This window comes from Mus caroli, unplaced genomic scaffold (assembly GCF_978045245.1).
Source record: "Mus caroli unplaced genomic scaffold, Mus_caroli_1 scaffold_17, whole genome shotgun sequence".
Lineage (NCBI taxonomy): Eukaryota > Metazoa > Chordata > Mammalia > Rodentia > Muridae > Mus > Mus caroli.
The window spans coordinates 27327311-27340993 of NW_028227272.1; the positions used below are offsets into that span (position 1 = coordinate 27327311).

At 37.1% G+C, this 13683-nt stretch overlaps 1 protein-coding gene across 3 annotated transcripts in view; it reads right to left on the reverse strand.

The window, feature by feature from the left end:
* Positions 1-13683, reverse strand: part of Atp13a3 (ATPase 13A3) — a 75710-nt gene that overhangs the window by 18718 nt on the left and 43309 nt on the right. For all 3 annotated transcript variants that reach the window (XM_021184510.2, XM_021184511.2, XM_021184509.2), the window contains 14 exons: positions 12700-12816; positions 12057-12074; positions 11810-11963; positions 11601-11721; positions 9300-9424; positions 8387-8562; positions 7942-8064; positions 7772-7851; positions 6800-6842; positions 6602-6711; positions 5684-5780; positions 4373-4445; positions 1919-2087; positions 719-906 (listed from right to left, as the gene is read on the reverse strand). In XM_021184510.2, coding sequence (XP_021040169.1) covers positions 719-906; positions 1919-2087; positions 4373-4445; positions 5684-5780; positions 6602-6711; positions 6800-6842; positions 7772-7851; positions 7942-8064; positions 8387-8562; positions 9300-9424; positions 11601-11721; positions 11810-11963; positions 12057-12074; positions 12700-12816 — 1594 coding nt within the window. The remainder of the gene's footprint in view (positions 1-718; positions 907-1918; positions 2088-4372; positions 4446-5683; positions 5781-6601; positions 6712-6799; positions 6843-7771; positions 7852-7941; positions 8065-8386; positions 8563-9299; positions 9425-11600; positions 11722-11809; positions 11964-12056; positions 12075-12699; positions 12817-13683) is intronic.

Below are 13683 nucleotides of genomic sequence, written 5' to 3' on the forward strand. Positions count from 1 at the left end.
CCATGGACATATGTGGAAGTCACAGACATCTGTGTGTAGCTCAGTCTCTTTTTTCAGTTTTACATGTTCTAAGGACTGAACTCAGGTCAAGCTTTTGTGGCAGGACAGGTGGCCTTCAGAGCCATTTCACTGCTCTCATTTCTATTTTCAAAAGCTAGCAACTTACATGTTGAACCAAGTTTTGTCTATACAGCTAAAATTTTGGATATTTATATTGAAACCCATAGAGACACACAGAACTGTTGGCCGCTTCTGCAATGGGGAGCAAAAGTGATTAAAATTAGAAATTCTACAGACCCTGACTTTGACAACAGTGTAAGGGGTAAGGCAGCTGTACTGTGAAGAACACTCAAGAGAAAAGCACACCTACTGTCTCCCCAGAGCCTCCTACAGGTCCCTGCTTCCAATCCTAATTCTCTAGACTCACTCAAAGCAAGAAAGAGGCCCAAAGTAACAGGCAATGAAAACCAGAATCTTCTAAATGTAAGAGTGGGAATGGTCATGAAAGTGTCAAGACAGTAAATATTCCAAGCATTAAACACCTGCCTCTCCATGAAGAATGAATTGCCAGTTAAATTCACTTATTCCTTTTTTTTTTCTTAGGTTTTGTTTTTGAGAAGGGTCTGGCTATGTATGTGGCTAAGTAGGATTACTGGCATCTTGCCAAGATCAGGTTTGTAAAGGAAGAGAAAGGTGGAAATCATGATGTCATACTTACAATTCTTGTAGCAAGGCTGCCTGAATGGTTTTCCTTTTGAAAAGGCAACCGCCACTGTGAGGTACTGGAAACTGGAGATAAAAAACACTGTGGTATTTTCATAATTTTGTATTTTACACGAATCGAGTTCAGTCCCATTGTATAAGTGTGATGAGTTCCAACATGAGCTTCTTGTTGTATTACAAACACTGGAACACACAAAGATCCCATTAAGAACACAGCAGCATATTCCCAAGGGGCCAATGTTATTTTAGATGCCTTAAATCGTTACAATGCAAAGAAAAAAATGCTATTCATAGCAAAAGGTGCAGCAGCACAGAGGACACAGAAGGTTATTCTTTACCCTTTAGCTATAGCTTATAATCAGTTAAAATTATCATCAAAAATCTTTAAACATATTTGGAATTTTAGCAGAGTGAATGTAAACAGATCACAAGTCTGTCTTTAATTTAGCACTATCTACCCCATGCTAACTGGGGATACACTATCTTACTTAATACAAGTGACTGTACTTCTTTACCTAGGGCTCATACTTCTCTGGGGTTATACTGTAGGATGACTTGTGCTAATATGTAGCCAAGCCCTGACAACAAGATGTTTGACAACAACCTTCAATGTTTGATAGTCAGGGCTTGCCCTCCTTTTCTAAGTATACAGTACTGTGGGGCATACACAATTAGTAATGTTACTGCAACAAACACAGATGTTAAACCTCTATAAATGGACACTGAAAAGATTCAAAACAATTTTGTCCATTCCTTTGCATGGGCAATGCCTATATACATAAAACTATGGGTTTTTTTTTAAAATTTGCTAAAAATGTTAATGATAATCTCAATCAAGCAAATTAAAATATTCACAACTGAAGAGTTGACAAAATTAATTAATTCATTACAGTTTGTGAACAGTAGAACACTTCGTATGTAAATACGTAATATTCTTTCAGGATGTTTTAAAATGATGTTTAATAAAAGACAATGTGAGTGTCTCAACCCAGGTCAGATGAATCCTTTCCTTCTAACTTGGCTGTGGTACTGATGAACAGAAAATTAAGACACTCTTTCCTAAAGACAGAAGTCATCATGACAAAAAGACAAAATGATTGAGGGGTTTAAAAAAGCTGCAAGTTCTATATACATTTCAAGGCTCTTCTTTTTATAGTCACCTTATACAATTGTTACAATGGATCAACCAACTCACTCTGAATTTGGATCACACACTTTATACTGCTTGACCCAGAAAAAACCCAGCGACTGAAATCCAACGGAGATCACGATCTGAGACAAGACGGAGAAGAGGAGTGCCCCAGATATAAGGCCTGAAGGTGGTCTCTGTGCCACAAGCTCTTTCCAGGCAGGATTTAAACTCACTATATTTGAAAGGAAAGGACAAAAAATTGTGTCTAATCTTTTTACTAAGACATAATTAAATACTCTTGGAAGTAAGACTTTTCAAATTCTGGTTTTGTCTTCTAAGTATTTAAAGTTTCTGAACACTCAAGCCAGACATCATACATTTTAAAATAATCTATGAAAGTAAACGAATTTTTAGAATTCTAATTTCAAAAATGCCTCCAGTTAACTTTTACCTTTCCACTGAAACTCATTGAAAATCTCAGTACCAGTAAAACTAGTAACTATAAACCAATGTGTGGGAGTAGTGCACACCTGTAATTCCAGCAAAACCATGTAATGTTATGTCATAACATGATGTAACATAAAATTGAAAGAGGAAAAAAAAAAACCCCTAGATAAATTATATACTAGCATGTCTGAAGCTCTATGAACACAACAGTAACTCAAAGGAAAATTAGTCCCACTGATAGCACATGGGATCTACCAAGTTTTCCATTATAAAATTTCTAAATTTACCTTTTGATATCATCAACTGTTACTAAATTTTGATAAACTTTGCTTAGTCATTGACTAGTCTTATCTACTAAGCCATTTTTTTAATTCAGTAATTCTTATCAGAGGTAATTTTAACACCCCAGGAAAGATATGGCAAGGGCTCTATTTCAAGTAGTTGGAATTTTAATGGATCATCTGTGTACCTTACAATGCACAGGATAGTTCTCCACATAGAATTATCTTCCTAAAATATAAATAAGAAGAGCTGGATCTCTTCATGGTCAAATGAAATAGTCCTCATATTAGCTAGCAAGCTTTTACTTATTTCCCAGGTATTTATTTCCAATATGGACAGATTTGTGAATTCCTATTAATTGAAGAAGCCATATGCCTATTACTTAACATTAGTAAAAGCTAACATCTTGTTTCTCCCTATAGGAAGACTCTACAAGGGCACACAGAGCATTAGCACTGTAATACCCCTTAAGAAATGCATAGTCATAGAGTTAAAGGCATGCACTATCACCCCCTGGCCAACATGTCTGTTGTACATCAATATCATTCAGCTGCTGTTAATACAGCTCTGTAGTATAACCTGACATCAAGGATGGTAAATAGTTGACACCTTCAACAGTTCCTTTATTGTTCAGGATTGTTTTGGCTATCCTGGCTCTTTTGTTTTTCCATATGAAGAATTGTCCTCTCAAGGTCTATATATAAAGAATTATCTGGCAAGCAGGGTGGTGGAAGCACAGGTCTTTAGTCCCAGCATTTAGGAGACAGAGGCAGGCATATCTCTTGAGTTCAAGGCCAGTTTGATCTACAGAACAGGTTCCAAAACAGCCAGGACTACAAAGAAACCCAGTCTCAAAATAAAAGTTGGCATTTTGATATACCCAAGGGATGCTCCATCCTTCCACAAAGACACTTTCTCAACCATGTTCACTGTAGCTTGATCCACCACAGCTAAAAACTAAGAATAACCTAGATACCCCTCAACTGAAGAATAAAGAAAATTTGGCACATTTGCACAATGAAATATGAGTGATTTTTAAAAAATGACATCATGAAATTTGCAGGCAAATGGATGGAACTAGGAAAAACAAAAAACAAAAACATCCTGGGTGATGCAACATAGACCCAGAAAGATAAATATGGTCTGTATTTACTTGTAAATAGATCAGAGCTGTTAAGTAAATAATAATCAAGCCACAATCCAGACTCAGAGAGGTTAGGTAAAGAGGAGTACTATGAGGAAGAAGCACGGAGAAGCATGGATCTCCCTGGGAAAGGAAAATTGAATAGATTCTAAGGCTGGTCTAGGGACTGGTGGGAATAGGAAAGGAAGTGGTCAGGTGAGAATCGGGAAAGGGTGTGAACTAAGGGAATCTATTTTCAATAAAGAAGAAAAATAACATCATTAGTTAAGAGTAAGATAATGCAGAAAGGATCAAATACATAATTGTTGAGTTGGATACTCTCCTGATTTATTATTCGAGCAAGAAGGGTAAGGTAAGCAGCTAAGTGTTTTATGGCTCTTTTGGTGTAAGTAAATCATTCCAAAAACTGGAGAGAGAGAGAGAGACAGAGAGACAGACAAAGACAGAGACACAGACACTAGATAAACCCCACTTCCAGTCTAGAAAACAGATAGGGCAAAAATATAAACCAGTAATAAAACATATACAGGAAAACTAGACCAATATAACTTACTCATAAAATGGCTGATGCAAATTTACAAAAATTTAAAACATAATTTCAAACATTTGTATGCTCTGACACACAAAAAAAGCAAAATACTCACTTGTAAATACCACTACCAAAATGATTGCCAGATCAATGAAGAGAAACTGAAAGTCTCCCAGGTTACTCAAGATCTACAAAAGCAATTGTGAAAGTTTAAGAGTATTTTCATAGCACTGTACCAGGTTACAGTCTTGTTTTTCCCCAGGAATGACACCTTCAAAATGGTATGTACTTGCTAGTTTAATGTGTCAAGTTGACACAAGCTAGACTCATAGGGAGGAAGGCCCCTCAGTTGAGAAAATGCCTCTGTGACATCCAGCTGTAAGGCATTTTCTCAATTACTACTGTAGGAAGTAATTGAGAAATGTATGAAGGAAGGGCCCAGCCTATTGTGGATGGCTTCACACCTGGGCTTGTGGGCTTGAATTCTGTAAATAAGCATCACTCCAGCCTTGCTTCAATTCCTATCCTGACTACCTCCAGGGATGGGCTATGATCTGGAAGTATAAGCCTTTAAATAAACCCTTTCCTCTCCAACTTGCTTTTTGGTCATGATGCTTCATCGCAGAAACAGAAACATACTTAAAACATCTGACTCTGGAATTAACCAATAACAACATAACTTCAAAGTCAAATCTTAGTATAAAAGGTCTGACTTTAAAATTTGTCAAAAGCATTTTTAATTTTGGCAACAGGTTTTTACTGAAAATATTTAGCATTCTAATACTCAGTATTCAAGTGTCAGTGTTTCTTCTTATTTTAAATCTTCCCTTCTGACACTTCTGTAAATAATAAAAGGAAGTGTTCACAAAGATACTTTTAGAATGTTACAGTGTCAGTCAGGAAATTACAGGTCAATCATGTTAATCATAATGTAAGTAATCTATCACAACTACTGTCTACATTCTACAAATGCATAGTTTTATGACCAAAATGTCTTTTTTTTAAATTTCTGTAAATGCATAGCAAAGTTGACTACACCTGTAACTATAACACAGATGGCATATGCTCCATCCCTAGCATGACATCAGTTGAGGATCAGAACTTCAAGGCCCTCCTCAACCACATAATGAGATTACAAACTTGAAATCCTGTCCAGACAAGCAAAGCCAATCTGTACTATAGACAAACAAGAATAACACCAAACCAACCAACCAAACAAACAAACAAGAAAACACATTTTTTTTTTCACACAAAGCTGTACCATGAGTGCAAGGCTTTAAGAAACATGTATCCCAAATCCTCAAGGTAATTTTATACAAACTGCATAAATTTCCTTCTTAGGTCATGTGTTCAAAATCAAAGACACAGGCCCACTATCTTTGGTGCTTTACCATTAAGTACATGTCTGTGTGGTGTGGGTACTCACAGAATACAGGAGAGTAACACTGAAGTATTGAATGATGCTGTATAACGCCATAAATTTAAACACACAGAAGGACGTCATTAAAGCAGCACGACCTTCCCTGTGAATAAAAACGTTGAATGTGACTAGCAGCACCTTAGCTTGTCCTTCAGAACACCTTCCATCCTGACAGATAACATCACCATTCACATTTAGAACAAAGTTCTCGGCCATCAAAAAATGTATGTTGCAATACAACTGGAAGAGTGTCATAGGCTCAACCACGGCTTGGCATTAAACAAGTTCTATTGCTCTTCAGGATAATTCACTCTACTACAGTCAAGTACAAGACAGAATAAAATAGTAAAACTCTGAGCCAGGAATACTAGCTCTCACATCTGTACTCACAGCCACTGGAAGGCGAGACAGACAGGAGGATCACAAATTCAAGGCTGTTGGGCAGTGGTGGTGCACGCCTTTAACCCCAGCACTTGGGTGGCAAAGGCAGGGGAATTTCTGAGTTCAAGGCCAGCCTGGTCTACAGACTGAGTTCCAGGACAGCCAGGACTACACAGAGAAATCCTGTCTCAAAAAACCAAACAAACAAACCCAGCAATTTCAAGGCCATCCAGGCTACACAGTGAATTTCTGACCAGCTTTGCTACAAAGGGGTGGGGGTTTGGGGATAGTGGAGATGTTGCTTTCTCTGGGGCTGGAGAGCAGTAACAGTGCTGGCTGCTTTTCCAGAGGATCTGGGGTTCGATATATGGCAACTTCAAAAGTGTCCGAAACTCTTAGTTCCAGGGTTTCAGAAACACTTTTATGATAAATCACCTTGGGCACAAGGCACAAACACAGTACACATACTTTCATTCAGGCAAGACATGTTTTTTAAAAAGGTCTCTTCAAAAAACAAATATGAAAATGTCAGATCTTTATTACCTGATAAGGTTTGGCACACAGGAGATACTGGGTGTCTTAGAAGTAAAAGGAGATGCCACGGAAGCTTCGAGCTCAGATAAGGAAATGCCACCATGTGCCCTCTTCAAAGCCTAACAGTTAAAAAAAAAAAAACCTGATGAATTCAGTGAATGACTCAGGCTAAAAAACTACAAAATAAATCACAAAAACAGTACTTACACCACAATCATTTGCACCATCACCGCACATCCCAACAAAGTAGCTAAGAAAAGAAAAATGATTTTAAGACTTTAATTTCTTACAATTCACATATAAAGAAGTTGATTCACCTCCAGCAGTCAGAGAGCTAACACACAAATGAAACAAGTGGTCCTCCTTCATACCAGGTCATCAGACACTGCTGTTCTCCAGGCAGCACTGGGTGGAGCTGCACATGGACAAATGATTCTGGTGTCTCAACTTCCTTACCTGGGGGGCAAGGTAAGAACCTGAACAGTTTTTGGTGTTATGAGTAAAGATTTCTCCCTTGGAAACTTCAAACATTACTAGTTACTAAAATTCCAAAGCCATGTATGACCCACATGCATTTGTGTGAGAGAGTTGAAAGCAATAAAGTCACTTCTTTGTTATATACCCCTACACATACAAGCACTAAGTGGACAAATCAGTTGAAATCAGGTTGAAGGAGGAAGAAAGAATAAGTCTGACTGTGGAGGACAAGCGGAAGGAAGACCACAGGGAACAGGGGAGTAGGTTTGTTTGTAACAAAGAACATACATGTACATACATTTCGATTAAAAAGAGCACCAATTAATGAGGGTATAACCTTAAGAAAGAATTGTGGATACATTACCCAGATAAATATGTCAGTGAACTTGTTTTAAAAATATGTATATGTTCTTACATACTTGATAGGTAACAATTCTTTGACATTCACATGCATGTGCCCATACTTTAAATACTTTTCATTTGAAGTAAGTGTTTCAGATTTTTGGACTTTTTCATATTTTAAAATATTTGCTTCAAATTCTACTGTGACACTCAAAAAGTTTCAGATTTTAAAGCACTTCAAATTTCAGGTGTTTGGATTAAGGATACTCAACTTATAAAGAAATATTAGTTACCATCCAGAATTTGAAAATGAAATTGTAATTCATAAGAAAAGAACCATAAAAGCCCATCAATACTTACTCTACATTCTGCAATGCCTCCACCAATTGTGTCTTCTGATCCGGTGCCATTCGAGCAAACACAGTACCATGCAACATCAACTATAAAACAAACATTGTTTTTTTTTTTTTTTTTTAAAAATGCTGTTCAAAGTGAGCTCATGAACACATCCAAAAATTCACATTACTTACCTTAGGAACAAGATCTTGAAAATGTTCCAGTATCACCGAAAACGACTTTCCATTCATCGCAAAATGATAGCGAGTCACCTCAAGATCCTCTAAACTATCATGGGCAAGTTTAATTGGAATAGCCTATATGTAAGACATTTGAAACAATATTCAGGCACCCATACCAAGAAAATACAGTTCTATATTCAATATGTTTATGCAGGATTGACGATTTCACACTATATATAAACGGTGCCATCAAACACCTAGCGTTTATTCAAAGGGAAAGTCTGCATCAAATGTAACCGCCCAGATTCTTACAGTGATGAGTGAGAGTCTAGGGAATGAGAATCCTGGCTTCTATTTTCATTTAGTTCTTGTTAACACTGGGTTTTCGTCTATCATCTTTTCCCCCACCCAGACAAAATTCAAATGAGCAAACTTAAAAAGACAATATAAACATTACCTCTGAGTCAATGGCTGATGATTCACTACACTGTGACAGGGAGTCTGTATAATGCCAATTGATCTTGGCAACTTTTCCATCCTTTGGAGGTAATGCTTCAGCAATAATAACTTTATCCTGAGGTAGAATCATCCCACAGTCTCTGGCCACAGAGACAGCCGTCAACATGTTGTCTCCTAATTTTAAAGACATTATTTTATTTTATTTTAAGACATTAAGGTTAGCAGGGAAACATGGATATACAGAACAAACACTAGGCTTCTACTGTAGTGCTATGGAGGGACGAAGGTCCACAACATGGTCAGAGGGAATTGTGAGTCTCGGCACTGGAATGGGAGGAAAGAATTGACTCCTGCCAGATATGCTTTGACTTCCACACATACGTATAAAGATACATACATACATACATACATACATACATACATAGTACAAAAATGAAATGTAAATGAAAACATTTTCATCTGATTCTAACACCTGATAATCATTTTCTATGTCTACGTCAATGTTAAAAAATTGTAAGTGATCCCCAAAATAAAAGAGGCAAAGACTCACTGCTCAGGAATCTTCTATTACAGCAGGGGAAACATTCACAGATAATTCACATAAGCCAAGGCTCCACAACAAAAAGAACATAACTGAAAAGCTTTAGTTTCTTCTTCACTACTATATTTTCCAGAAACAGATTGTGTTAGAAGTCAAAGCTGAATTACAGCTACCTTATTATCTTGGGAAAATATTTTGAGTTGAAATAGTACAACAGGCTACACAGAGAAACCCTGTCTCGAAAAACAAAACAAAAAAGACATAGAAAAAAAAGAAATAGTACAACACATGGTATAGTCACTAAATAATGTGCCTTTCTAACTGACCATCCCTCAATATCACACAATTTGAGCTCTACAGTCATGCTCACCTGTGACCATGACAGTTCGAATGTTGGCTTTATGCAAATCTTCAAGTACTGCAGGGGTTTCCGGCTTCAATTTGTTCTGCATTATAATCAATCCCATAAAATCCATGTTGTTTTCAATGGCATCTCTGAAGAGTTAATGTAATTGTTAAGACAAAATATTAACAGAGCAATCTATAAGACCTAAATCTAAAACATCTTTGTTATAAAGTAAAATGTGCACATATTCAATGAACCCTATGTACACTTATCAGTTAACTATTTCCAAAAATTTAAATCTCAAAAGGTAATTTTTATTGAAATAAAAATGAACCTGACATAAAATATAAAGTTCACCTGGAAATGTCTATTTAAAAAGAAAAAATGGTAAAGACAAAAAGACCTTACAGGGAAAGGAAAGGGCAAAGGACAGTATTCAAGTGTAACAACGTGGAACTAGGTTAGCAGCACCATGCCAGTGCGTTCAACAGATTTCCTAACTCAAGATCTTACAAATGCTAAACACCAAATGTCATGGACATCTTGCACTCTAAAGAACTGTACAATTCTAAAATGTAAAGGTTTAAATAAAAAAAAATCATTATTTTAAAAAACAAAAACAAAAAACCCTGTTCCTATTAAGCAAAAACACAAGAGACAGTCTTGGCTGAAGGAAAAGGAAGAAAAGGGAGGGTAGGATCGACCCAGTATTCCAGGGCATGAGGAGCTCTCTGTATAGGACAGGCTCAAGAACTACAGGTAAATGAACAATTAGTCTTTAATGGGGCCAACAACAAGGGTGACACTGTAAAGAAAAGACTAATGTGTCCTTTGTGGGAATTAGGACATTCCTGTGGTTTTCAACTTGATATCACTAGGTTTTTGTATGTGTATGTTTTATCTGCATGTATGACTGTTAGTATGCCTGGCACTCATAGAAGTCATATGAAGATGTTGGGTTCACCTAATACTGAGACTGTGGGTGGACCACCATATAGGTGCTAGAAACCCAAGTCCCCTGAAAAAGCAGCCAGGGCTCTTAATTTCTGAGTCATATCTCCAGCCCCCTTATTCTGGCTTTTATTTATGTTCAGATCACCACTCTACATCAGGCAGAAGTAGCAGGACAAACAATATTCCTTTCTACTTACAAAACACTAAACACAGCATGAAATATTAACAAATGGGTGAGTTCATTATCACCTATAGCAACAAAAATCAGAAGGGTGGGATAGTTGGTAGCAACTGTCAATTTGGCAAAAATCTAGTATTAGCTGGGAGACAGGAGGATGCCTGTGGGGGAATATCTTGTTGATTATGTGGAGACGGAAAGACCCACCCCTTGAAGGTGGCATTCATTCTCTAGCTGGGATCCTGCACTACAGCAGCACATATTCACTCTCCTGCTCCCCAACTGTACTGGGACTGGATGCTTCATGCTCCTGCTGCCTGCCTGCTCCACCATAATGACTGTACCTTGAACTGTAAATTAAAATAATCCCTTCTTCCTTCAGTTTCTTTTGTCAGAGGACTTTATCATAGCAAAGAAACAAAGTCAAAAATAAAACCTTATTTATACAGGAAAAGAAAAGCTGTCAGTAATGTCATTTGACAAAGGACAGAATAAAACAGAGGAGAGAAAGAATAACAGGTATAATGAATGACTCAAGATACTCATGAGCCAAATTTGTATCTGGCTCCCACTGGGCAGTGTGGGCTTTTAGAGAAAATAAACAAAATTGTTGCCTATTCCTAGAACATGACTGACACACTGTAAAAATTTGCTAACAGGCTGTAGGGATAGCACAGTAGTGAAGGGCACATAGTACCAATCTTGAAAGGGGTCCCAGATTCAGTTCACAGCACTTCCATCAGGCAGACACAGCCACCTGTGACTCTAGTTCACAGGATCACTCATTCACTCACTTGTGGCCTCCATGGGCACTGCATCAACATACACAAACCCACAGACAAACATAAGCAGAATTTAAAAAACAAAATAATAACTATTAGGTACTTCTAAAGAAAATAATTATTTCAGGAACATAAATATAGGCAACAAATCAATAGAGTGGGGTGTGGTGGCACATGATATAATGCCAGCACTGGGAGTTCTAGGCCAGCCTAGTCTACACAACGACTTCCAAGAGAGCCAGGAATACACAGAGAAACTGACATGGAAAACAAGAAAAAGCAATATAAAATGAAAGAAAATTCCTAGTTTTACTTAAAACAAAGCTACAATGCAGACATTTCACACATTCACCTTTTTGGATGAATATAAGTAGTGTATTACTGAAAATGCAGTACGCCACTCAACCTTACCTGCTAATATGCTGTACTTTATGCCAGGTCAGCTTTGACTCCAATTTTCTGTGTGCAAGAGCAATTACACGGAAACCTTGTTTGGTATAATCTTCTAACACTTTCTCAAAATCAACTGGAACTTTTGAAAATAAAAAGAAATTTTAGAATTGCTACTGTAAGTTCGTGCTGACGTCAGAACTGTATCCAGAGCCTCCATGTTTCCTTACCTGTTTCCGGTTTGCAGAGACTGGCAACGACCTCAGGGGCCCCCTTCATGTAGGCATCCATCCTCTTATCACCTAGTGTCCTTGCAACCACACTCATCCGTTGCAAGGCAGAAGAAAATGGAAACTGGCGAACAATTCCTATCTCATAAATAGCCTATTTAATTTCAAAAATGCACACAAAAGATTTATTACTCTTTAAGAATAAAAACAAATGTACTTATCTAAAAAGAAAGCATTCTTCACTTACTGGAAGTTCAAACAGCTCCTAAAGACAAGAAAATAAAGTACAGATTAATAGACATCAACTAGAAAAACTAAAACATCTACAAATTTCACTTAGAAAACAACAAGCAACTTTAAGCATTTAAGTTACTACAGCACCTCCCAAAGAAGGTGCGCAGCCACGAGATGACCACCAGGCCAGAATGCAAAGGGTTCACTTAGTGCCTAGCAGGAAGGTGGGGGTAGGTGGGAAATGGTATTCAACATTTCAAATATTCTGTAATCATAAAAATATTGACACAGTAAATGGTAAAATAAATGAAGGGAACACTAAATTTTATTTAAAAGTAAAACTAGTAAGAGGGCCTTTTTATAAATTCTTTGTATGCAATTCTAGAAACACAGAATGCACACTAGAAAGATAACTATCACTGTATAAATAGGAGAGAACTAGCGTGCAGAAGAATCAAATTTCAACAGTTTACAGAGAATGCCTTAGCATACAGATCAGGGTTACCCTCCTAATAAATTCAGTAAAAATACCTGTATCTGCATTTAAAAAAAAAACAAAAACAAAAAAACACCGAACTTCTTCTAGAGATATTTCTAAACTAAAATTAAAAACAAGCAGCCACTATGTTTGTTTCTAGGACTGGGTGACACTGTACCATTTCTTGGTCTCCTGCAGTTGTAGATTCGGGAAGCAGTTGTTTGGAAGGACGGACCACAGTAGGCATGATCCGGTTATGAAGTGCTGTTTCTTCTTCAGTTGCTTCTTCCAGAATCTAAATAAAAAGAAAACACTTAATACATCACAAAATTCCAGACTCATTTCATTTTTAAGTGAACCATTAAAAAATTGCTATAAAAGGACATGTCAACACTAAATTTGTAACATAAATAAGACATAGATATAGCTAAATACCTGGCAACCTTTAGGTAAGGAGAGAAAGAATTTGGAAGGAGAATAAAGAGCACATGTGCCTAGCAACACAAATAGCTGTTACTTATAAGTACTTTTAGCCTATAACACAGTGATTTCTGCCAACGAATGCTACAGGTAAAGGTGTGTGTGCACAAGTGTACTCAAAAGACATGGAAGCAAAAGAATCAGGAGTTTAATGACAGCCTATGTATATAGTGAGCTTGAGGTCAATGAAATGTCATGAAATGTCATGAAAGCTTTTCTCAAGCCATAAAAAATTAATTCAGATATGATTAATAGAACCACTAAGTAGAAAATAAGCTGTTTTAGTATGTGATTTTAGAGATATGCCATGCAATCACATTTCAGTTAAGCTATTATAGAGTCATAAACTCTTGATTTTCACTTCTTAAAAAATGTGTTTGATGTATATGGGTATATTGTACAGCACTTGTGTGTCTGATGCTGATTCAGGTTAAGAGAGGTGTAAAATCCCCTAGGACTGGGGTTATGGATGTTCTAAACCACCATGTCCTGCTGGGGATTGAACCCTAGAGTTCTCTGCAAGCACAGCTGCTACTCTTTAAGCACTGAATCATCACTGAAATTGATTTTCCTAGAAAAAAATGACTCAGCAATTGAAGACACTTGCTATTTGATTGTGATCTTGAGATTCCTATAGTGGTAGTAGAAAACTAGCTCCCAAAAGCTGTCCACTGTCCTCCAT